Source organism: Narcine bancroftii, chromosome 2, assembly GCF_036971445.1.
Source record: "Narcine bancroftii isolate sNarBan1 chromosome 2, sNarBan1.hap1, whole genome shotgun sequence".
Lineage (NCBI taxonomy): Eukaryota > Metazoa > Chordata > Chondrichthyes > Torpediniformes > Narcinidae > Narcine > Narcine bancroftii.
The window spans coordinates 176,664,742-176,687,979 of NC_091470.1; the positions used below are offsets into that span (position 1 = coordinate 176,664,742).

At 39.6% G+C, this 23,238-nt stretch overlaps 1 protein-coding gene across 1 annotated transcript in view; it reads right to left on the reverse strand.

Annotated features, from left to right (window-relative positions):
* LOC138752980 (microtubule-actin cross-linking factor 1, isoforms 1/2/3/4/5-like) overlaps positions 1 to 18,529 on the reverse strand; it is a 32,094-nt gene extending 13,565 nt beyond the window's left edge. The window contains exons 1-11 of the mRNA XM_069915578.1: positions 18,415 to 18,529; positions 16,491 to 16,666; positions 15,330 to 15,606; positions 13,176 to 13,289; positions 12,331 to 12,530; positions 11,698 to 11,907; positions 8,704 to 8,932; positions 8,155 to 8,471; positions 7,130 to 7,297; positions 4,328 to 4,451; positions 2,709 to 2,804 (exon numbers count right to left, since the gene is read on the reverse strand). Coding sequence (XP_069771679.1) covers positions 2,709 to 2,804; positions 4,328 to 4,451; positions 7,130 to 7,297; positions 8,155 to 8,471; positions 8,704 to 8,932; positions 11,698 to 11,907; positions 12,331 to 12,530; positions 13,176 to 13,289; positions 15,330 to 15,606; positions 16,491 to 16,666; positions 18,415 to 18,529 — 2,026 coding nt within the window. The remainder of the gene's footprint in view (positions 1 to 2,708; positions 2,805 to 4,327; positions 4,452 to 7,129; positions 7,298 to 8,154; positions 8,472 to 8,703; positions 8,933 to 11,697; positions 11,908 to 12,330; positions 12,531 to 13,175; positions 13,290 to 15,329; positions 15,607 to 16,490; positions 16,667 to 18,414) is intronic.
* Positions 18,530 to 23,238: the final 4,709 nt, after the last annotated feature.

A 23,238-nucleotide genomic window follows, 5' to 3' on the forward strand; every position in this document is an offset into this window, starting at 1 on the left:
AATACAAGAAGAAATTATACAATACACCTTTTCTAGCATTGATGGAGAGAAGGATTTGGAGCTGAACGTTCATTGCTCCCTGAAAGACACAACGTGGTGGAGAGGATGGTAAAGAAGCATCCAGCCTGCTGGACGTCGTGATTTGGGGCACTGATTGTAAAAGTTGGTGAGTCAAGTCAATTTTGGGTCGGCTGCATTTGGAACATCATGTAGTGTTCCTGTCCCTGAATTCACGGAAGGATGGCGAAGCATTGTTGAGGATTCAGAAGACGTTACCAGGAAGTTGCCAAGATTGAAGAGGTTTGGATTGAATTGTTTTTGCTGAGGGAAGAATATAAGATTGCAAGCAATATCTTTGGATGACTGTCGACATGCATGCTCGAGTGGTGGCTTCAGATAATGGTTTTATGGATGAAAAGATGGGAAATACGGTATTCCTTGAGGAATCAGTGTTGGACTCATTGATTTTTTAAATCTAGATTTGGAAGTAGACGCAACAATATCGAAATTTGCATCAAAGAGTGCGGGTTTTGCCAAAATGAATGAGAGCCTGTTCGTGCTGCTTGAGGGATCAGTAAGTCCTGAGTCACAAAGGGGAAAAGAGTAAATTATGATCAAAAGAAAAGATGTTTCTACTCTGAGGTTCAAAATTTGAATTCACTGCCTGTGAACCAACCTTCAGGAATAAATTTAATAAATATATAATGAGGGAAATATTGACATGGACAGAATGTAGAATTAATGGCTATCCATGTACTTAGCTGGTATGTCCACCCTATTGGTGCCTCTCTTAATCTTGTCGACCTCTACCACGTCTCCTCTAATCCTTCTACACTCCAGCTCTGCGAACCTTGCCTCATAAGAATTGTTTCCCAATCCAGGCATCATCCTGGTAAATCTCCTCCGTCCCCTCTCCATAGCTTCCACATACTTCCTATAATGAGGTGACCAGAACTGAACATAATATTCAAAGTGAGTCATACCAAAGATGTGTAGAGTTGCAACATGGCCTCTCTACTCCTGAATTCAAACCCCCTATGAAGGAATCTCAGCATACCATAAGCCTTCTTAACTCTCCTATCAAACTGTGTGGCAACCTTGAGAGATGTGTAGATTTGGAACCCAAGGTTCCTCTGTTCATCCACACTCTTAAATAACCGACCATTGAGTCTGGACTCAGCCTTCTGGTTTGTTCTTCCAAAATGCATCAACTCTCACTTATCCGGATTGAAATCCATCTACCACTTTTCTGCCTAACTCTGCATCCCACCTTCATCATTTTGGAACCTTCAACAGCCTTCATCTCCATCCACAACTCCTCCAATCCAACCTCCGTATCATCTGCAAACTTACTGACCTATCCATCCGCCTCTTCATCCAGGTCACTTATGAAAATCACAAAGAGCAGGGGTCCCAGAACAGATCCCTGCGGCACTCCACTAGTCACCAACCTCCAGGCAGAATACTTTCTTTCCACTACGACTCTCTGCTTTCTTCTGACATGACAGCTTTTATTTCATGCAGGTAATTTTTCACTCATCCCACGACTCATGATTTTCTGAAGGAGTCTCTTGTGGTCGACATTGTCAGATGCCTTGCTAAAATCTACGTAGACCACATCTATCACCCTACCCTCATTAATTTCTTTTGTAACCTCCTCCAAACACTTAGTTAGATTTGTGAGGCCCATGTTTGCCTTCACAAAGGCATGCTGACTATCCTTGAGTAGTGTGTATTTCTCCAGATATTCATAGATCCCATCCTTAAGAATCTCTTCCATTAGTTTACTCACCAATAATGTCAGACTAACCCTAATTCTCAGGATTCTCCCTATTACATTTTTTAAACAAGGGGACTACATTTACCATTCTCCAATCCACCCGAGTTGTGCTGCCGTCTATCTCTCTCCTTGCCCACGTGAGTCGTGCTGCTGTCTCACCCCCCACACATCTGAGTCACACTGCTGCCTCTCCAACCCACCCACCATACTCAATGACCTCGACCTGGTCAGTGAGAGTGAGGCCGTCATAGATAGGAGCTATAGCCAGGTGGTCTCAACAGGGCCACAGGAGGAGGATCAGTGGGTTACAGTTAGGTGGGGGAAACGGGAAGAGACAGATACAGGAGGGGGCCCCTGTGACTGAAGCACTCAACAATTGGTACTCCTCCTTGAGGAGCATTCAGGCTGGGGAAGGAATCAGTGCTGTGTCTCTGGCACAAGGTCAGGATCTGTTGCCCAAAAGAGTAGGGAAAGGAAGAGGAGGGTAATAGTTATAGGGAATTCGATGGTCAGGAGGACAGATCGGAGATTCTGTGGATACGATTAAGGAAAGAGATTGGTAGTTTGCCTCCCTGGTGCCAGGGTCTGGGATGTAACTTTTCGTGTCATTTCAGAACAAGTTGGATAGCTGCATGGATGTGAAGGTATTGGAGGGTTACAGACAGGGAGCCGGTAAGTGGGGCGAGAGGAGCTCACTTAAATCGGTGTGGACTAGAGGGCCGAGATGTCCTGTATCCGGACTGTAATTCTCCAAGCCAAGATTTATCTTGCAATCAACATTATCTGGTCATTCTTGCATTGCTTTTGGGACCAGTTATGTGTGTAAAATAGCAATGTTTCTCAACTACATCAATGACCCTGCTTCATCAATCCAAAAATAAAACATTTCCGAAATCGCAGTTGTGAGAAGTGACAGGTAAAAGTAAACCTTCGAGATCTTCCTCTTGGACATTTGACCGTTCCAACTTCCTCTTCTTTTCTGATGCCTCCTGACGCAAACGCTGGAATCTCTGTTCAATGGTAGCTAAAAGGAACACAAGGTTCTGTTACACATACATTTAAAAGTGTCTTCAAAGATTTACAACAAGGTTCAGGTGTTTTCAGCCCAACAAACACAGGAGAACTGTGGGTTTAGTAATATTTAAAGCAATGCAGAACAGAAGATGACAAGGGAAAAGTAGGGGCAAAAAGGTGAGCAAGGAATGAAACAAGTTTGGAGGGAATCAGCATGAAATAGCAGACGAGTGATATGAAGAACAGTGAAAAGGAAGGGACATTTGCAAAAGGAAATGGAGAGAGAAAGAGAGGGACAGTTGTGCAACTCTTTGTTGAAAACATGTTGACTTCAAGGCCTTTTCCTCAACGAGAGGAACAGGTGAAGTGGGGGGTCCTGGGGCCGGGGAGGAGCAGGAACAACAAAGAATACTCTGGTGAATAGAGAAGACACTGAGAGCAACCGTGCTCACCAGAACGGCATCCAGCCCTTCGGGTGCTCAGATGCATGGATCTTCAGTGCCGTCGCAGCACAGCACGAGAAATCCCCTCTCATTGGGGGTCTTTGAGCCATCACAGCCCTAAACACTTCCTTGGCTGCATGTTTGCCATATGTTCACACTTGGCAAATTCCCGCTGCTTAACCCTCTACCATTTCCACATACCCTCTATTTCTATTAATAACAAGACAAACGCACTCTTCAGAAAAAATAGAATTTCTGAGATTTAGGAAAGAAAACAAAAATGTAGAAAAATAAAGGAGCTGATAGAGCATCTGGAAAAAAGAAAAAGCAACATTAACATTTCGGTGCAACTCGTGACTTCACTGTCCTGCTGGAATATTTTAACATTTGTTTCCCATTTCCAGTCTTCTTTCTATGATTGGAAGTTGTCTGGTTTCCAATCAATCAATCTCCTCTTCAATTGATGAGCCACGAACAAGTCTGGCATGACTGGAGCCTGGCTGCTTTATTAAATTAATGGCAGAGCATCACTTTCAACGAATTCACTGCAAGAATTCCCATTTGCTGCCATTTTAATTTCCAGTTCTCCAAATATGGTTCTTAATTCAGTACCATTAATGCAACAATTTTATAAGGCCCAACACTTCTAAGATGCATCACTCGAGCAGAAATTTCATTCAATAAACACACATTTTGCAATACTATTGCGATTCTGGCATACGAGTCTGAATCACTGACCACAATTCAGGAGAGAAAGTTCTATGGAACTTTCTTAAAAACTGCATTTTATTCAAACATTTATTTAAGTGTGCACAATTCTTTAGTCAATGGTCATTCCATTTATTTTAGAGTTTTCAGAGCTGTTTATGAAATGATAGCATATTTATGACGTGCTAGGTAAAGATTATTCAACATTTGAAACCCAATCAATTGCAAGAAATAGTTTAGAATGGTTCAAAGAGGTTGGTGGGTCCCCACTGGTAATTTGCAGATATTGAAAATGTCTAATTTACCAGCTGGAAGCATCACTTGTATTTGTTGGAATTAGAGAACCACTTTTTGATCTAAGCAGCAAATGTTGAAAGGGTACCTGTGGTCTTTCGAAGCTGGAGTACATTTGGAACAACGTCATTGCTCAAGGACAGCAGGCACTTTGCTGCCTCCTGTAACTTTTCGACAGCATCTTCATGTTCAGAAATTTCTCCCTGAATGACCTGTGATTTCAAAATGACACAATGACTCATTCACAATAAAATTAATATTTCTTTCTGTATATCTTAGATTCGCCGATGCCTTGGTTAATTTCGGTATTGTCTTGGTGTCAAGGAGATAAACAGCCTGTGAAGACGATTCTATAAATGATCATAAATACCAACAACTCACTGGCCTGCTTTGGGGTGAGGAGGCGAACATTTTCAAGGACCCAATAACCACAGGATATTGGGATTTTCTCAAACAACCAGATCAAACTTTCTATTCACCATTACTCATTAATGCTTCGAGGTATTTAATATGCCTGATGTTTGAGCATTTTCTGATGCTGTTGAGCTCATCATCTTTATCTTGTCTACATCTCTTGACCAGCCCTGAAGTCCCCTTGCAAACAATCAAGGTCACAAGAAAATGTGTAAAAATGTTCTGATGCAGTAATTGAAGCTTAGATTTGCATCAGTATTGGTAAAATAATGCTGAAGAACTCATTTGGCTTTTCACTACTAATGGACATAGATTTGGCTGCAGAGGGTTATTCTGCATTATCATTTTTCTGCCCGTCTACTTTTACTCCGGATGACCCCTCTCCCCAATCCATCATCCTTCAAAGGTAAATATGTGTTCTCCCTCAGCAATCCAACCCGTTTGCAACTCCTATCCCCACGAGCACTTAATGGACCACAGCTTTTCTCCATGACCATCAATCCCAGGCATTTACTGCAATAAATGGTCCGACTTTTCTCTGACTGCATGAGCAGAAATGCCCTCCACCTCAATAAAGCAAAATAGGAACTTGTGATTTGTCTTTCTGATGCAAATTCCAATACCTCAAACATCAACTCCAGTGAACATGATGCCATTAGTTTCGTCAATGATGGAAAAGGATAGGTCTGGGACTCGGCTTGAGATTCTAAATTGGAGAAAGGCCAATTTTGAGCAAATGAGAAAGGATTGAGAAGGTGTTGACCTGGAAAAGTATGTGCGGTGTCAGTGGAAGACCTACAAAGGTGAAATTTGGAGAGTACAGACTTTGCATATTCCTGTCAAGATTAGCAGGCTCAGGAATCTGGTTTGGAAGAAGAGAGGTGTACAGCAGGTATAGACATCACAGAGCAAATGAGGTGCTTGAAGAGTATAGAAAATGCAAAAAAAAACCTCAAGAAAGAAACCAGTAAGGCTATCTGGATGATAATGCGGTAAATTGGATCAGCAAGTTTGCAGGTGACACTAGGATAGGAGATGTTGTGGACAGCAAAGAAGGTTTTCAAAGCTTGCAGAGGGATCTGGACCAGCTGGAAACATGGGCTGAAAAATGGAAGATAGAATTTAATGCAGATGAGTGTGAGGTGTGGCATTTTGGAAGGACATGCCAAGAAAGGACATACATGGTAACCAGTAGGGCACTGAGGAGAATGACAGAACAGAGGGATCTGGGAATACAGATACCTCATTCTCTGAAAGTGGTATCACATGTGGATAGGGTTGAAAAGAGAACTTTTGGCACATTGACCTTGATCAATCAAAGTATAAAGTAGAATTGACATTGGTGAGACCCAATTTGGATTATTGTGTGCAGTTTTGATCACCTAACTGCAGGAAGGATGGCAATTGTGCAGAGATTGACTTGGATGGGGCCTGGACTTCAGGAGCAGAGTTGTAGGAAAAGGTTAAACAGGTTATGATTTTATTCCCTGGAGTCTAGAATGAGGGAAGATTTGAGCGAGATATTTAAAGCGATGTGGGGGACAGAGTAAATATAGGTAGGCTTGTTCCACTGAGAGCAGGTGAAGTACAAACCAGACGACATGGGATAAGGGTGAAGGGGATAAATGTAGGGGTAAGGTGAGGGAGAACGTCTTCACACAGAGTGAAGAGGTGGGAGAGTGGAACAAGCTGTCAGCTGAAGTGGTGATTGTGGGCTCAATTTTAAATTTGAAAGGAATTTGGACTGGTACATGGATGGGAGAGGTATGGAGGGCTATGGACTGGGTGTCGGAGGGGCTCGGCAGAAAAAGGGTTCGGAACGGACTAGAAGGACCAAAGGGGCCTGTGTCTGTTCTGTAATATTGTAAGGTTCTATGGTTCGAATACTTCTTTGGAATAAATCAATCTCTGCAACCTTGCAAACAAATCTTCCCTCCAAATGTGCTCCAAATCACCACTTTCCTCCCACCTCCCTTCACCTGTTCCTGAAACCCCCATCTATGGAGTTATCGTCTCTGTCCTTGATGATCCCATTAATGATTTGCTGACTTTCTTTGCTCTGCTGTTATAATCTTGGAGGTCGTCCAAAATTCTGCCACCATATCCTTAGTCACCAGGCCCCCATTAAACATGGATACTGGCAACATAAGGTCTGAGGAAACCCATACTGAAAACAGACACACAATGAGAGCAGAACTGTTTGTCTTCTTTGTTACAGTTTCCAATCTCGCCCTCACCATCTGGAAGCAAATTGGCTGTTGGATCTTCATCAGGCTCCCATTAAAACCTGATCAAGGTGGAATGGATGGAGCCCAACTTCCTATTTCAGGTGCCAAACTTACAAACCTCCCATGTGGCCTTAACCACTGTTATTGGATGTGCACATTAACATTATTTCAAAGCATTCATCTTTCTAATCGTAAATTAGAATAAGCAACATTATACAGTGATTTATGAAATAACAACTTTAATTTACCATGATATTTTCAAGTTCTTGCTGCAAGATTTCTGGATTAGAGATGGCCTCCACCTGAACCATTCTTCTCTCTGTTTCTTCACATTCGAGCCACAAACGCAGCTCAACTGCCTTCTCTTGCCATTGTTTAAATAATTTTGTGCCTAGACGGGATCCAAGTCCAATGCACTAGAGAGTGAAAGAAATGAATGAGTATGTGGATTTTTAAAATGTACAATTTTGTGATGCTATCAAATATCGAGTGTCCAATCGATCCAAAATGGGTCAAGCGATACATTACTTGTCCATTACTTATGCCAACTATCATTTTTTTGTTTCCTGCAACAAGTTTTTTGAGGGTCACAGACAAAAAGGCAATGTTCACTCCTCACCAAAGGTGGAATGCCTGTTACCCTGCCATACTGTTCCATGTTCTTGTTATGTCAATAAATCAAAATTACTATTTTGAGTTTGCTTTAAAATAAACTGATGGTCAGGGATATATCAGAAGCATTGAAAACCTTCACAACTTTAGAGTGTCAATGAAGATTTGACAGAATTTCTTTGGGCTGGGATTGTTCCAGCCGAACTCTCTGCATTTCTGTTATGCCATTCAAGCTTCACCCTTGGGTTTAGGACATACTGAGCCAGCGAGGTGACCTTGGTGGATTGGACACATTGCACCTTGTTCAGTGACAAATGCACGTGGGAGGGCAGTCTGGAAAATCTTCACCAGTTATGATCTGTTCGACATTTGATTTTATGAAAAGGAAATGAGATCACAACTTATTTTCTGCAATGGTCTCTGTCCAACTCGAGTCAGTTCGGCCACCAAGAGAGCTCCACAATACTGGAAAGATTTGATCATTGTTCCTGTTCTTCATGGGTATTATTAATCACAGCCGCAAACATTTTCCAGAGCCACTCTTATAAGACTAAAACTTACACAAGTTGCTCAGTCTATCAAAATGCTCTCAAGTTACTGATCTTCAGTAAAATTGGAGTTTAAATGCTATTAGTCTAAAAAAAATGGAGATATGTCATACTTCTGATCGAAGTGTGTTGAAGCGAGCATCGGCGCTTTCAACCGTCTCCTCCACACGTTGGCTTATGTCATCAGGATCAATTTGGATCTTGTAGCTTTCAATTGCATTCCTGATTTCAAAGTGAAAGGCAGCATCGAAGACACTTTTCCAAGATCGTCTGAGGTGTCTTAGATCCCCTTTGTGAAATTGAAGATCTTTGAAGAGGAATTGTTGCTTCTTCAGTTTGAATGTCAATGACTTGGAGTCAAATTCCCCAGCTTTAATCTTTGTTAGTTCCTTCTCGAAATGAATCATGAATGTTTCAAATTCATCGTGATCTGTTTAAAGGAATATAATGGTCAAATATTTAAATGTTTTCAAGCATTCAAAATGGTCAAAAAATACCAGATTATATAGACTTTGACACATTGACAGGATCCTGTAATAATTACAAGTTGGGGTTATTCCAAACCACATGTAGCTTTTTGTTGTCTTACTTAGAATTCTTTTCAACTCTCAGGAAATAGTATTTTATAGTAATCTGGAAAATAAATGAATACTTTCTCTCACCTTTTCGGAACTTCTGCAATTCTATATGCAGATCCTCAATCACATTTAATTGAGAATCTGCACTTGATAAAGCGGATTCGTACTCCTCCATCAAGACATTCAAGTTCTCCTGCAGTACAACTTCCTCGTCTTGCAAAGGGTCCTGGACATTTTGTTCCAGGAAAGTCTGAGCTGCCTCTGTGGCCAAAACCAACTCTTGCTCTTTCTGGGACAACTTTTGGCGATGTTCCTAGAAAAGAAACAATCCTAGGTTCATTTTTATTGCTCCAAGTTGTGTTGGGGGAGGTAAGGATTCTATTTATTGAATTTGCAATTGAAATAAAATATTCAGGTTTCCCAATTTATTAAAAATCAGTGCACCAAAACATCCTTAAATACACACAGGAAACGTATTTCAAGTCTAGAAACCTAAATGGTTTTATCCTTTCGGAGGTTTAATCAACTACCTTGATCTACAATTATTTGCTTGTGTCAAAGGATGAATGCTGCTGAGATGGAATAGAATATATTCCATATTTAATTTGACTGACAAGAAAATAAATCCTCTCCTACAGTATTTGTACACAGTCCCTTCCCCGTCAAACAGACTTGCTTTTATTTAAACTTAAGCACATTAAACTTTTGTCATCTGAATGATCTCATCCTTATCTTTCCATTCAGGGATTTAATATTCTTTCATGATGTAAAAGAGAACACGTGAAATCTAGAAGTGACTGTGATCTAGTCAGGAGAATGTGAACTATTTTGTAACTGTCACGGAGCGGTGTTGTCTTCTGCCCTTCCTACAGGTCCTGGGGGTGGCACTTTTCTGATTGTATTTTTTATATCATCAACCCTTCCTTCTCTTTGCTGTGGGTGGGTCTGCATTGATAGGGATTTCATTTGTGTCCTCGTGGCTTCGAAGACTCTGGCTGTGTCAGTGTCTTTGGCCAGTTTCAAGCTATCCTTCCCTATAAGAGACTTTTGCACTTCAGGATGGGCCTATTAGTGGATCAGCTAATTTTTCATCTATATCCTTCCATCTGCATTTTGCAGCATTAGTTTTTAGTGTAGTAAGGAAGTTAGTAACAGTCTCATCAGTCTCTTACACAAAACCTTGAAATTCATTGCATTCAAGTCTAGGATTAGAGCTGAGTTCACGGAGAGAAACAAACTCTGCAAATATCTGCTCTGGATCATTTTTCTCCACTCCGTAAGCTCTCAGCTATTATATAAGTCACGGCCTCGCTCCCCTGTCCAGACATGTATATAACTAACCTTCTCCTCTGCTGTTGCATTTATAAAATAGCTTTTGAATGCTAAATTGCACTTCTGCTCAAACATTTTCTACGATTCAACAATGTCTTCAGCCTCCCCGTCCATCACTGGGTGAACTGCTGTTGCACCAGTCATTCATTTTCAGGTATACCTTTTCTCTTCTTCCCCTTCACATTTCAGTGACTTCCAATCAATCTACGAGTTACGACAGTGAGAAGGGTGTATTCCTAGGAAGTTACAAAAGAGTTCACATGATCCTGATGAGATAATACACCCTTCTCACTGTCGTAACTGTCGTGCACCACTGTGGGGTGCATGTCTATGTGAGTATGAACATTTCCTTGCATGGTGGAAAGCATCAATAAGTAAAATCTCTTCTGCTCTTTGAATCTTGCATTTCCAAGTTATTTCATAAGCCTCCCACGCAGAGACATAACAGTGACTTTGTTGTATTTATCTATACTATTTTGTTCAACATCCTTTGGTCTTTACAAGACTTTATTCAAGTAGCCTTGTTCCAAAACTAAACAGACTGTCAAGCACACACAGGGCAATAATTTGCATACATGTTAAAGAATGCTTTACTAAAAGAAGATAACACCAATTGGCAAATGTTTAAAGAACTTTGCTCTTTTTTAACTATGAAAATCTGACTTCAGCACTGCATATTATGGAATGACAAACATGAAAATCTATCCCTATTTTAGTGAAATCATTCCGGGTAATTAATATTTTCACATTAGTGCTTCAAGATCCAGGTGTCCCTGCCAGGGCCCAAACTGATTAGTTCTGCCTCACTGCTGGCAATGTCATCATGGACCACCTTCTTGAATAGCTGTCATGCTACTTGTCAAGGTCCTTCTACAAAGTTGTATGGTTGGGAGTTCTGAATTTAGCCCCTGAAATGGAGAACGAATGGCAATATCTTTCCCAGTTAGAAGGGAGAGGCGTGTGGAGGGGAACAGCAGGTAGTCGTGTTCCTACAGACCTACCGCACGTCCATCTCCATGTCAGATGGCACCTCTTTGGACATATAGTTGGAGTCGAGTACATGTCGTTAACTCCATTGATAGGATACGGGACCACCTCAGTGGAGAGAATGAATGTTTCGGATGATGAATGGAAGGCCATTCAAGCCATCTGCTTTGCTCTGCTGTTGAGTTCCTTGGGCCCTTTGGAAATTGTGCTCATCCAGTCAAGTGCGGAGCAATGGTTCGCCACCTACTGCTTGACAGGTAGCCTCTGATCTGCTTTGGTTATCACGGTACTCAAAGTGGCTGGTCCATGTTAGGACCACAGTGAGAAGGAGACCTGGAGTCATGTGACAAAACCCAATTGAAGTACCATTATGCAGGTTATTGGTGAACAATGCCACTTTATGACACATGTGTGGGCAGGGAATCTGTGACCATCGTCAATCACTGTCCCTTCACTAGTGAGTTAATCATATTCCCATCATCTCTCATCACGTGCATGACTGGGCCAGAGCAAAGAACAGAAAGTAGGACTGAGTTTGAAAGAGGATTACGTACATCTTTGCATAGGATTTGGAGAAGACCGTTAAAATTCAATTCAACCTTATTTGGAAATTATGTCAGTCACTATTTAAGGTAAATTAAGTCAGTCACCTTTCATCAAATCTGTACTGATCAGAGGTTCTGATGAAAAGTCCAATCCAAAATATTTCTACAATTGTTCGAACATGCACTTATCCAAAACACCTGGAACTGTTCATACCTTCAGGCCTTGCTGGTGGTCATTCAGTCTTTCGCCCATCTCAGCAAATGACCACATCGCATCGTCCTCTTCTTCCAGCTGGAAACCATCACCTAAAGCATAGAATTCGTCTTCGGTGATGTGAACTCCATAGTGACCCTCGACTGCCAACCATTTCAGAAGATCACCTACTTCCTTCTGATGTTTTTGTAGGTTCTCCTCTGTTGTTGCCTACAAATTGCAAAATCCTGTTAGTTTGAAGACATGTTGTACTTTTCCTGGCAGCAATTCCATATTCCCTCATCTATTTGCAAACCCTTGAGATAGAGGAGGATGCGAAACCACTTGAGTGGAAGATGCCTGTTTATAAAGAGTGGCCATTCCACACCATTTCATAGGACTATGCAGATGGGCAACACATGGTCTTGCCCAGTCTTGGATCAATAGGAAAAGGATGGAAAATACTAAAGACCAGCCTCATGTACACTGACAGGCCCACCGACTCTCTTTAACCGAACACACACGGGCATCGACAGAATTCCGCTTCGTCATTTCTCTGCTCATGTCTCCCTAACACTGCCTTCATTTCTCGGGCCCCTTTGTCTAATCCCTCCCCTTTCACTTGACTCTCTCTCCGCTTAGCTCCTTCCTTACCATCGTAATAGGCTGTCTTCCCACTTGCCCAGAATTCTTCTCGTGCGAGACCACTCTCACCACCCTCTTCAGGTTTGCTCCCTCATTGCCAATCACTCTTACAACGACTCCACTCCTCAAGCCGCTTGTTCCCAACATCTGTGAGATTTGTTCCCAAAATCTGTGAGACATGACTGTCTCCCAGAAAATGTTGGAAAAATCTTCAATCACATATATCCATATGACAATAGACAGCAAGGAAACTGGCCATAACGGCCCTTTGTGTCTATGCCGGTTCACTTCAACACCTCCACTAGTTCCCCCCCTCCTATTCTCTGCCCATAACCCTCCAACCCCCTCATATCCATATACACATCAAACCTTTTCTTAAATGACAGAAAGGACCCTGCTGCATCTCCTCTGGAAGATTATTCCATTCTGCCACCACTCTCTGAGTGAAGAAGCATCCTCTAACATTTCTCCTAAAGTTTCACCCCCTTACCCTCAACTTATGCCCTCTTGTTCCAACCTCCCCTGCCCTTAGGGAAAGAGTCTACTTAAGTCTAGTCTATCTATTCCCTTCATAATTTTAAATAGCTCTATCAAATCCCCTCTCAACCGTCTACGCTCCAATGACTAAAATCCCCGCCTCCTGAATCATTCTCTGCACTCGAGATTTTGTAAGCCAGGCAACATTTTTGTAAATCTTCTCTGCACCCTCTCCACCTTATCTATTTCCTTCCTATAATTTGAAGACCAGGACTGAACACAATACTCCAAACCTGGCCTCACCAATGCCTTAAACAGTCACAGCATCACTTCCCAGCTCCTATATACTATGCTATGATTTATGAAGGCCAGCATACCATATGCTTTCTGAACTACCCCTTCTACATGGGAATCCACCTTCAAGGAACTCTGTACCATCACTCCAAGATCCCTCTGTTTCTCTGCATTGCTCAATGCTCTTTCCTTAACATCTAGGTTACAGAGAATGATTAAGGAGACTGGGACTTTATTCATTGGAATGTAGACGGTTGAGAGGGGATTTGGTAGATGTATTTACAATTATGAAGGGAATAGATATGTCCTATTTTGGTTATTTGTTTTCCAAAATGCAGCACCTCACACTTGTCTGCATTAAATTCTATCTCTCATCTTTCAGCCCAGTTTTCCAAACAAACCAAATCCTTCTGTAATCTAAGAAAACCATCCTCACTATCCACCACTCCCCTTATTTTCGTATTGTCTGCATATTTGCTTACCCAGTAAACCATCCCCTCATCCAAATCATTAATATAAATGATAAACAACAGGGGACCTAGCACTGATCCCTGAGGCACACCGATTGTCACAGACTTCCATGCTGACAGACAGTTGTCCACTATGACTCTCTGGTGCCTATCTTCCAGCCACCTCTGAACCCATCTCTTTATTAATCCCTAGTGACTGAACCTTCCTTAATAACCTTATCAAAAGCCTTACTAAAATCCAAATAGATCACATCAACCACCCTACCATCATCCACTTTCCTTGTTACCTCTTCAAGAAACTCAACAAAATTCGTCAAACATGACTTTCCCTTCACAAACCTCTGCCGGGTGTCCTTGATCCATCCATGTCTATCCAGATATTTGTACACACTATCCATAACTTTCATTACCACCGAAGCCAAACTTACTGGCTGATAGTTACTTGGCCTGCACCTTGTGCCATTTTTTTAATCAATTGAACTACATTTGCAACCCTCCAATCCTGCAGCACCACACCCTTCTCCAGTGATCATTTAAAATCACTGTCAGAGCCCCCACTATTTACTCCCTGACCTCCCTGAACATCCTGGGAAAAATCCCACCAGGACCAGGAGCTCCAAAACCCTCTATCCTTTCCATAACTAAGCCATTTGCCTCACTTATCTCACATAGTCCAATGTCCCTTTCCCTCCTGAATACAGATGAGAAAAAAATCATTCAATATCTCCCCCATCTCATACGGTTCCTCACATCGTCCACCGTTCCCATTTTCCAGTGGACCTACTCTATCCTTAATCCTCCTTTTACTATTCATGTACCTTTAAAAACTCTCACCGTTCACTTTCACCTTATTAGCTATGGACACCTCATACCTTATTTTTCCCTTTCTAATTTCCCACTTAAGGTTCTTTCTGCAATCTAAGTAAGGATCATACATCTCATCAATCTTTTGTTTCTTATATTTAGCATAGGCCTCCCTCTTATCCCCAACCAACTTCCTAATTCATGCAAGATGGAAAGAAAATTGTTGCATCCTGCAGCCAATTCGAAATCCAGAAACTGTGACTTGTAGAGACAAAAAAGCTTTGACTGCTGTTCTGGACAGGGTTATTTAAACAAAAGTAGTTTTTAATGATATTTGAACAAGAAAACAGAATTAAACTTTAACTTATTAGTTAACTTACTTACTTAACCTACCTAACCCATTTAATTCCCCCCTCTAATACAAAGAGAAGGTGTGTATAACATGTATTTAAGATTAGAAAAATTGTTTGGATCAAAATCCAATCTCTCATGTTGCAGTACTGTGCCCAGAAGTTAGCATTAACAAAGTTCACCAGTTTTTGGTGCGGAGAAGACAAATGTTCCAAAAACCACCCAGGAGGGTTCTTGATGGTTTTCAGAGAGATTCCTTTCCCAGGACATCTGCAACTGATTCCTTCTCAATCAGTCTTGCTGATGAAACCTGCCCCCTTCAGGGTTCTTCAGATGATCCTCTTTCTTTCAGGTCACCTTTCATTCTGTTTTTGTAATAAAACTGCACCTGCTGCTCCCTCACTGGCATCCACTGCTACAGAAAATGGTCTGTCAAAATCAGGAGATTTTAACACAGGGCAATGGCATAGCATCTCCTTTGAATTTTCTAAAGCTGTCTGACAATCTTTAGTCCACACCAATTTCTCCCCTTTCTTCAAAAGATTGGTTAAAGGAAGAGCAACCTGAGCCAAATTTCCATTAACATCCTGCCATTCCTCAAAACCTTCTCACTGCTTTCCTGCCATTGGGAGTAGGAAACCAAAATTGCATTCACCTTAGCTTGAATAGGTGTAACTTTGCCACGACCAACTACATAAACCAAATATGTTACCGTGGCATTTGCAAATGGACTCTTTGCTAAATCAACAGTTAAGTTTGTTTTAGATAATCTTGCAAACAATTTGTCCAATTCTCTTAGATGTTCTTCCCATGTGTCACTTTTTGTGACCAAGTCATCAATATAAGCATCTGTGTGAGTCAACCCTTGGATTACAGGATTAATAATCCTCTGGAATGCGGCAGGGGGCCTTTTTCATGCCAAAAGGTAACACATTTTACTCGTATAAACCATTGGAGTTACAAAAGCTGAAATATTCTTTCCTCTCTCAGTTAAAGGCACACACCAATAAATAACCCTTCAACAAATGCAACTTAGTAAGAAATTTAGCTTTGCCAATTTTATCAATACAGTAATTTATTCTCGGAATAGGATTAGTATCTGTTTTAGTTACTGAATTGACCTTCCTACAATCTGAACAGAACCTAACAGTTCCATCTGGATTTCATACCAGAATACAAGGACAATTCCAAACTGAGTTCGAAGGTCTAATAATGTCATTCATCATCCTATATTCCACCTCCTGATCCATGTTTTTATTCTGAATGTTTATTCAAAGTGGGGGATGTTTTATGGGATTTGCTTCTCCTACATCTACATCATGGTAAATCACTGATGTCTTTTTTTGGAACATCAGGGAACAAATTTGTGTTATTGAAAAGTAATTCTTTCAACTGCAACTGCTCTTGTAACTTTTCCTCCAAATTTTCCAAAATTGCTGAGTTTGACAGGTGCACAGGAACCATGGTTTCTTTAAGGTTACCCTCACAAGATTCTGTTTCCATAATCTTATAATCTTCCACTTCCTCCACTCTGTAAACAGCCAAGACCTCTGAGAAAGATTGTTCTCCACTACCCTTATTCTCGTAAGAAGGTTTCAACATATTTATGTGACAAACCTAAGTTTTATTCCTTCTGCCTGGAGTGTTAACAACATAGTTAACATCATTCAGGTTAGATTCAGTTGTGCATGGTGCAGAAAATCTAGTTTTCATAGGATTGTCATTTGTTGGAAATAAAATCAAAACTTTATCTCCTGTCTTAAAATTTCTCACCTGAGCTTTCCTGTCAAATAAACGCTTCATTTTACCTTGAGCAATTTCTAAGTTCTCTTGAGCCAAAGTCCACACTTTTTGTATCCTATCCTTCAATTTAGAAACATAATCTACCAAATTCAACTGCACATCCTCATTAATATTTCTCAGTGTTATGGCCTCTGGAAATCTCGACACTACACGCATAATTGTTAATGTACTGATTACCATACTTAGTTTTCGGCAGGGGACCTACACAATCTACAATAACCCTAGTGAAAGGTCCCCAACTACAGGAACAGATTGTAATGGAGCCACTGGAGGACCCTGGTTAGGTTTCCCCACTACCTGACAAACATGACGTGTCCAGCACCAATTTACAACATCCTTCCTCAAACCAGGCAAGAAAAAATGTTTCAAAATGTTATTCATGTTTATTTTTACAACAAGATAACCACCCAAAGGTGTACTGTGGGCTAGATCTCATATTGCCTTCCGGTAATTTCTAGGAACAACCACCTGATGGATCACTCCCCACTCCTCACTAGCAGGAATATCAAGAGGTCTTCATTTTCTCATCAACACTTCACCACTTAAGTAATATCCACAAGCCATTACTTTACTCTCCTATTCAGTTATTGCTTTCTCCCTTAAGCTAACAAGATCTGCATCTATTTTCTTTTGCTGAATTAACTCTTTCCTTGACAAAGAGAAATCCTCACTCTCACAATGACCCTGCTCTTTCAAAAATACTTCAGAACTACTGGGCAAATCTCTAGTAACTGGATCATCTTCAGCTGTCATCATTTTCTTAGTCACAGCCCTAGTTACCGCACATGCAGGATACATCTCACCATCCTCTCTAACCACATCCTTACTAGGCCAATTTGTCAATCTTAAAACTGACCCAACTTTATTCTCTGCCAAATCATTCCCCTACAAAAACAAGACACCTTGAATGGGTAACTCCTACTACAACAGGTCCTTTGACTAGTTCTGAATTTAGCACAATCTTGTAAAGCTATATTGACTCTACCTCACCTCCAACACCTTTAATCAAAGTGGTCTCTCCTGTGTCTGTCCTTTGATCCACGGTTAAAACGCTTTCTAACAACAATGACAGAGCATCCTCAGTATCTCTAAGAATTTTAACTGGAACCTCTGGTTCTCCCTCCTTTATTGAGACAAAGCCCTCTGACACAAAAGGCTTGAAAACATCCATGACCTCCTTACCAGGTTATGCACCTCTGCTCTCTTTAAATACTACTGTTTGTATATACATACTTCTGGTTAAACCTGTTTTTCTCTTTTCTTTTTCAAGACTAGATAATTCACAGTCCCATGACCAGCTTTCTTACAAAAATGGCATATAAATGCAGAAATTCTGTCCTTTCCTACCTTTCCTTCATCTTTTCTCTTAACATTTTCTCCAGACTTTATTTCAGGCCTACTATCCTGCTCCATCCTAACCTTATGAACAGGTTTATTAATCTGGTCCACATCAGCTCTCTGAAAATGACTATTATTCTGCAATGTATTTTGGTGAATCAAAGCAAATTCTCCTGCTAACTCTAGCCACCTGTTGCCACGTCCCCACGTTTCTCTCACCCAGGTGTAATTTAATCACCTCTGGGATACACCTTTTAATTTCCTCTATTAATATTAATTCTCTCAATCTGACAAAATCATCGTTTATTCCTTTTGGTGTCCACCAATGGTCAAAACACACAGATTGTTTTCAGAGCAAACTCCATAGAAGATTGATTTCGTGATTTCACCAAACTCCTAAATTTTTGTCTATAAGCTTCCGGAACCAACAAGCTTTCACTCTGCTTGTTTAACAGTATCATAATCTGCCACTTGCTCTGCAGTCAAGCTCCAGGATGCAATTTGTGCTTTTCCCTTCAATACACCCTGAAGCATGAGTGGCCACTTTTATTTCAACCTCTTGAGCTCTCAGCAACCTTTTCAAAAGGAGGCCCTCGATTTACATCTCCATTCACCAAAAACCTCTCCCCAGGAGTTACAGCCTCAATCCTCTTACTTCTCTCCATCTCCATTTTGAACTTCTCTAATTAAAACTGTCTGTCATTTTCAATTTCCTCTCACTCATATTTCCTCTGTTTTTTAGCCTCTTCTCTTTACTTTTTAGCCTCTTCTCTTTGCTTTCCAGCTTGGACTGCCTCATATTGTTGTCTCTGCAACTCAAAATTAGGTTTCTCCTGGTCATCTTGCACCCTTGATTTCTCCAATTCCAATTGCAATTCAAAAGATGTATTCTCTGGAAATTTTTTGAGGTCTTCCTGAACAAATTTTCCTTCACTTATATAATATTTCACTATTATAATACTCTACGTTTGTACTTTTCTTATCCAATGTTTAACTTCAACAATTTTCAATGCCTTAGAAATACCCATCAGTTCCTATTTTTTCACCTGCTGCAGTTCTGCAGGTGATGGTTTTAACAAAAATGTATCAACATCCATTGCAGCTGTTTTTCCAGATACAAGCTTTAAATTAGCTTGCAAAAATCACCTGCAAAAACAACCCAATGAACTAATAAATCAGGGGGGAGTCACGTGATGGAGTAGTGGCCGTTCATGGAATTCCAGCCCTCTCCTGAAAAGTTGAAAAAAAACGCACAAAACAGAAAGGTACAAGAGTAAAAATTAAAACAAAGTAAAAATAAAGGTGATAAGAAAATGGCAGCGAAGAGAGAAAAGTCGAAAACAATGGGAAGAAGAGAAGATGAAAGAACGTCGGAAGAAGAAGGTGAAGGCTTTACCTGTCCGAGGAGGCCCGCCGCGGAGAGAGAAGCCCGCTCCCTCAGGTCAGTGGAAGTCCCGGGCTCGGGACTACAAAAATGGCTCGCAGAGTCGAGTAAAAGTGCCCAACCGTGCATGAAAAAAACCACACTGACTGGAGGGGGGAACAGCTGCGGAGTCGATCTCCACAGCTGAGAGAGACACCTGCAACACAACAACAGGTGCAGAACATGGAAAATAATGACAACAAGAAATAAGAAGGTAAAAAGAAAACAAGGAAACAACAGATGGTCAACCCAGAGGAAGAAGAAGAAGAAGAACAGAAAGAAATGGAAGAAGAAGAGAAAGGCAAGACAATGGATATATCTTTTTTTAAAGAATATATGGAATCAATGAAAGAATGGAAATTACAAAAATTTAATGAGATAAAAAGAAGAATTAAGAATGCAGAAGCAAAAATGAATAAAATAGAAATGGTTATATCAGAGATAGGAAAAAGAATGGAAAATGTGGAAGAACGAGAAATAATCGTAGAAATGGAAGTAGAGGACTTAAAAGAGAAATTAGAAGAATCTAATAAAAAAGTTTAAGAGGCACATGAGCTGTTAGCTCAGAAGATAGATATAATGGAAAACTATAATAGAAGAAATAATATAAAGATAGTGGGCCTTAAGGAAGATGAAGAAGGCAAGAATATGAGAGAATGTATAAAAGATTGGATCCCCAGGGTCCTAGGAAGACCAGAATTACAGGAAGAAATGGAAATAGAGAGGGCACATAGAACATTAGCCCCGAAACCACAACAGCAGCAAAAACCAATATCCATTTTAATAAAATTTTTAAGATATACAACAAGAGAAAATATATTGGAGAAAGCAATGAAGAAAATAAGAGAAGACAAAAAGCCACTGGAATACAAAAATACAAAGGTCAAAAATTTTTTTTCTATCCAGACATAAGTTTTGAACTCCTGAAGAAGAGGAAGGAGTTCAATACAGCAAAAACGATCTTGTGGAAAAAAGGATATAAATTTATGTTAAAGTACCCAGCGGTACTTAAAATAGTTATTCCAGGGTAACAAAACAGACTATTCTCGGAATCAGAGGAAGCACGAAAATTCACAGAATAACTACAAAACAAGCAGAGAGATGAAGACATGTAATGAGAGTAAAAATGACCACGAACTATATGTATGTGTGCATATGGGTATATATTTATATATATATATATATATATAAATTGGTGTTTATGTATATATGTGTATACATGAGTGTATCTGTATTTAGAGGAAAATATATAAGAATTAATAAGGGAATGGAAAGGAATAGAGGGAATAAGGAGGGAATTAAAAGAGTGACCTTTGTTATATATGAAAATTGAAATCTTTTCCGGGGGGGGCTGGGTGGGGAGGAGTTACGGTCACTGCAAAATCAGTTGACGCTTGCGAGTGAATTCGCAAATCCAAATGGAGAGGGGAGATTTGGTTGCCCGGCAAGGGATAAAGGGCAATTCAAGAGGGGGAGGGGAGAATGGGGTTAAAGAAGTTTTAAGTAGGAAAATAAGGAAAATGTTTGATGTTTTAGAAATGTTGTCTTATAAAGTGTTCAAAACAAGAAAGCAGAAATGGATAAGAAGGAAAGGTGATGATGGAGAAACGGAAAGGGAAGATAAACAAAGTATGAAATGGCTACGTTGAACTATATACTTTAAATATTAACGGAATACATAACCAAATCAAAAGGAAGAAACTGCTAAATTTACTGAAAAAAGAAAAAATGGATATGGCATTTGTGCAAGAAACACATTTAACTGAATTGGAGCACAAGAAATTAAAGAGAGATTGGATAGGACATGTAACAGCAGCGTCGTATAATTCAAAAGCAAGAGGAGTAGCTATATTAATCAGTAAAAATATACCAATTAAAATAGAAGAGGAAATAATAGATCCAGCAGGGAGATATGTAATGATAAAATGTAAGATATATTCGGAGTTTTGGAATCTACTCAATGTATATTCACCTAACGAAGAAGATCAAAAGTTTATGCAAGATATTTTTTTGAAGATAGCAGATACGCAAGGGAACATATTAATAGGAGGGGATTTCAACCTTAATTTGGATTCAAATATGGACAAAACTGGAAAAAAAATTAACAGAAAGAACAAAGTAACCAAATTTATAATTAAATCGATGCAAGAAATGCAACTTTTGGATATATGGAGGAAACAACACCCAAAGGAAAAGAAATATTCATATTATTTGGGTAGACATAAAACATACTCAAGAATAGACCTATTTCTGTTATCAGCTCGTATGCAAGATAGAGTAAGAAAAACAGAATATAAAGCTAGAATATTATCGGACCATTCATCCTTGATATTGACAATAGAGTTAGAGGACATCCCTCCAAGAATGTATAGATGGAGATTAAACTCCATGCTACTTAAAAGGCAGGATTTTAGAGAATTCATTGAAAGACAACTTAAAATGTACTTTGAAATAAATACAGAATCAGTGAAAGATAAGTTTATACTATGGGATGCAATGAAAGCATTCATTCGAGGGCAAATAATAAGTTATGTAACCAAGATGAAGAAGGACTACAATCAGGAAACAGAGCAGTTGGAAAGGGAAATAGTAAATATAGAAAAAGAATTAGCAATGAAGGAAGATACAACTAAAAGAAGAGAATTGGCAGACAAAAAAATAAAATATGAAACACTACAAACATATAAGGTGGAGAAGAACATAATGAAGACAAAACAGAAATATTATGAACTAGGGGAAAAAACGCACAAAATTCTAGCATGGCAGCTTAAGACAGAACAAGCTAAGAAAATGGTATTGGCATCAAGGAAAAAAGACAAACAAATCACATATAATCCAACGGAGATTAATGAAAACTTTAGAGAATTCTATGAACAATTATACCAAACTGAAAACGAAGGGAAAGAAGGCAAAATAGATGAATTTTTAACTAAAATTGAACTACCAAAATTACAAATAGAGGAACAAAATAAATTAAGAGAACCATTTGAAATAGTAGAAATACAAGAGATAATAAAAAAACTACCAAATAATAAAACACCAGGAGAGGATGGATTCCCAATAGAATTCTATAAAACATTTAAAGATTTATTAATTCCTCCCCTCCTGGAAGTAATCAACCAGATTGACAAAACACAAAGCTTACCAGATTCATGTAAAACAGCAATAATTACAGTAATGCAAAAGCAAGGGAAAGATCCACTCGCACCAGCGTCATATAGACCAATATCATTACTTAACACAGATTATAAGATAATAGCTAAACTATTAGCAAACAGATTAGCAGATTATGTACCTAAAATGGTAAATCTAGACCAAACTGGATTTATTAAAAAAAGACGGACAACAGACAATATTTGTAAATTTATTAACTTAATTCATGCAGTAGAAGGGAGTAAAGCGCCAACAGTAGCAGTTGCTTTAGACGCAGAGAAGGCCTTTGACAGAGTAGAATGGAATTATTTATTCAAAGTACTACAAAAATTCAGCCTACCAGAGAAATATATTAATTGGATTAAAGCATTATATAAGGGGCCATTGGCGAAAGTGACAGTAAATGGATATATATCAAAGCAATTTAATTTAAGCAGATCAACAAGGCAGGGATGCCCACTATCATCCTTATTGTTCGCGTTAGCTATAGAACCACTAGCAGAATTGATAAGAACAGAAAATAATATAAAAGGGATAAAAATAAAATATAAGGAATATAAAATCAGTCTATTTGCGGACGATGTTATAGTATACTTAACAGAACCAGAACTATCAATAAAAGAATTATATAAGAAATTGAAGGAATATGGAGAAGTGTCGGGTTACAAGATCAACGTAAATAAAAGTGAAGCAATGCCAATGAATAATGCGGATTTCTCAAAATTTAAGAAGGAATCACCATTCAGATGGCAAATGCAAGCAATAAGATACCTAGGTATACAAATAAATAAAAATCTCAGCCAT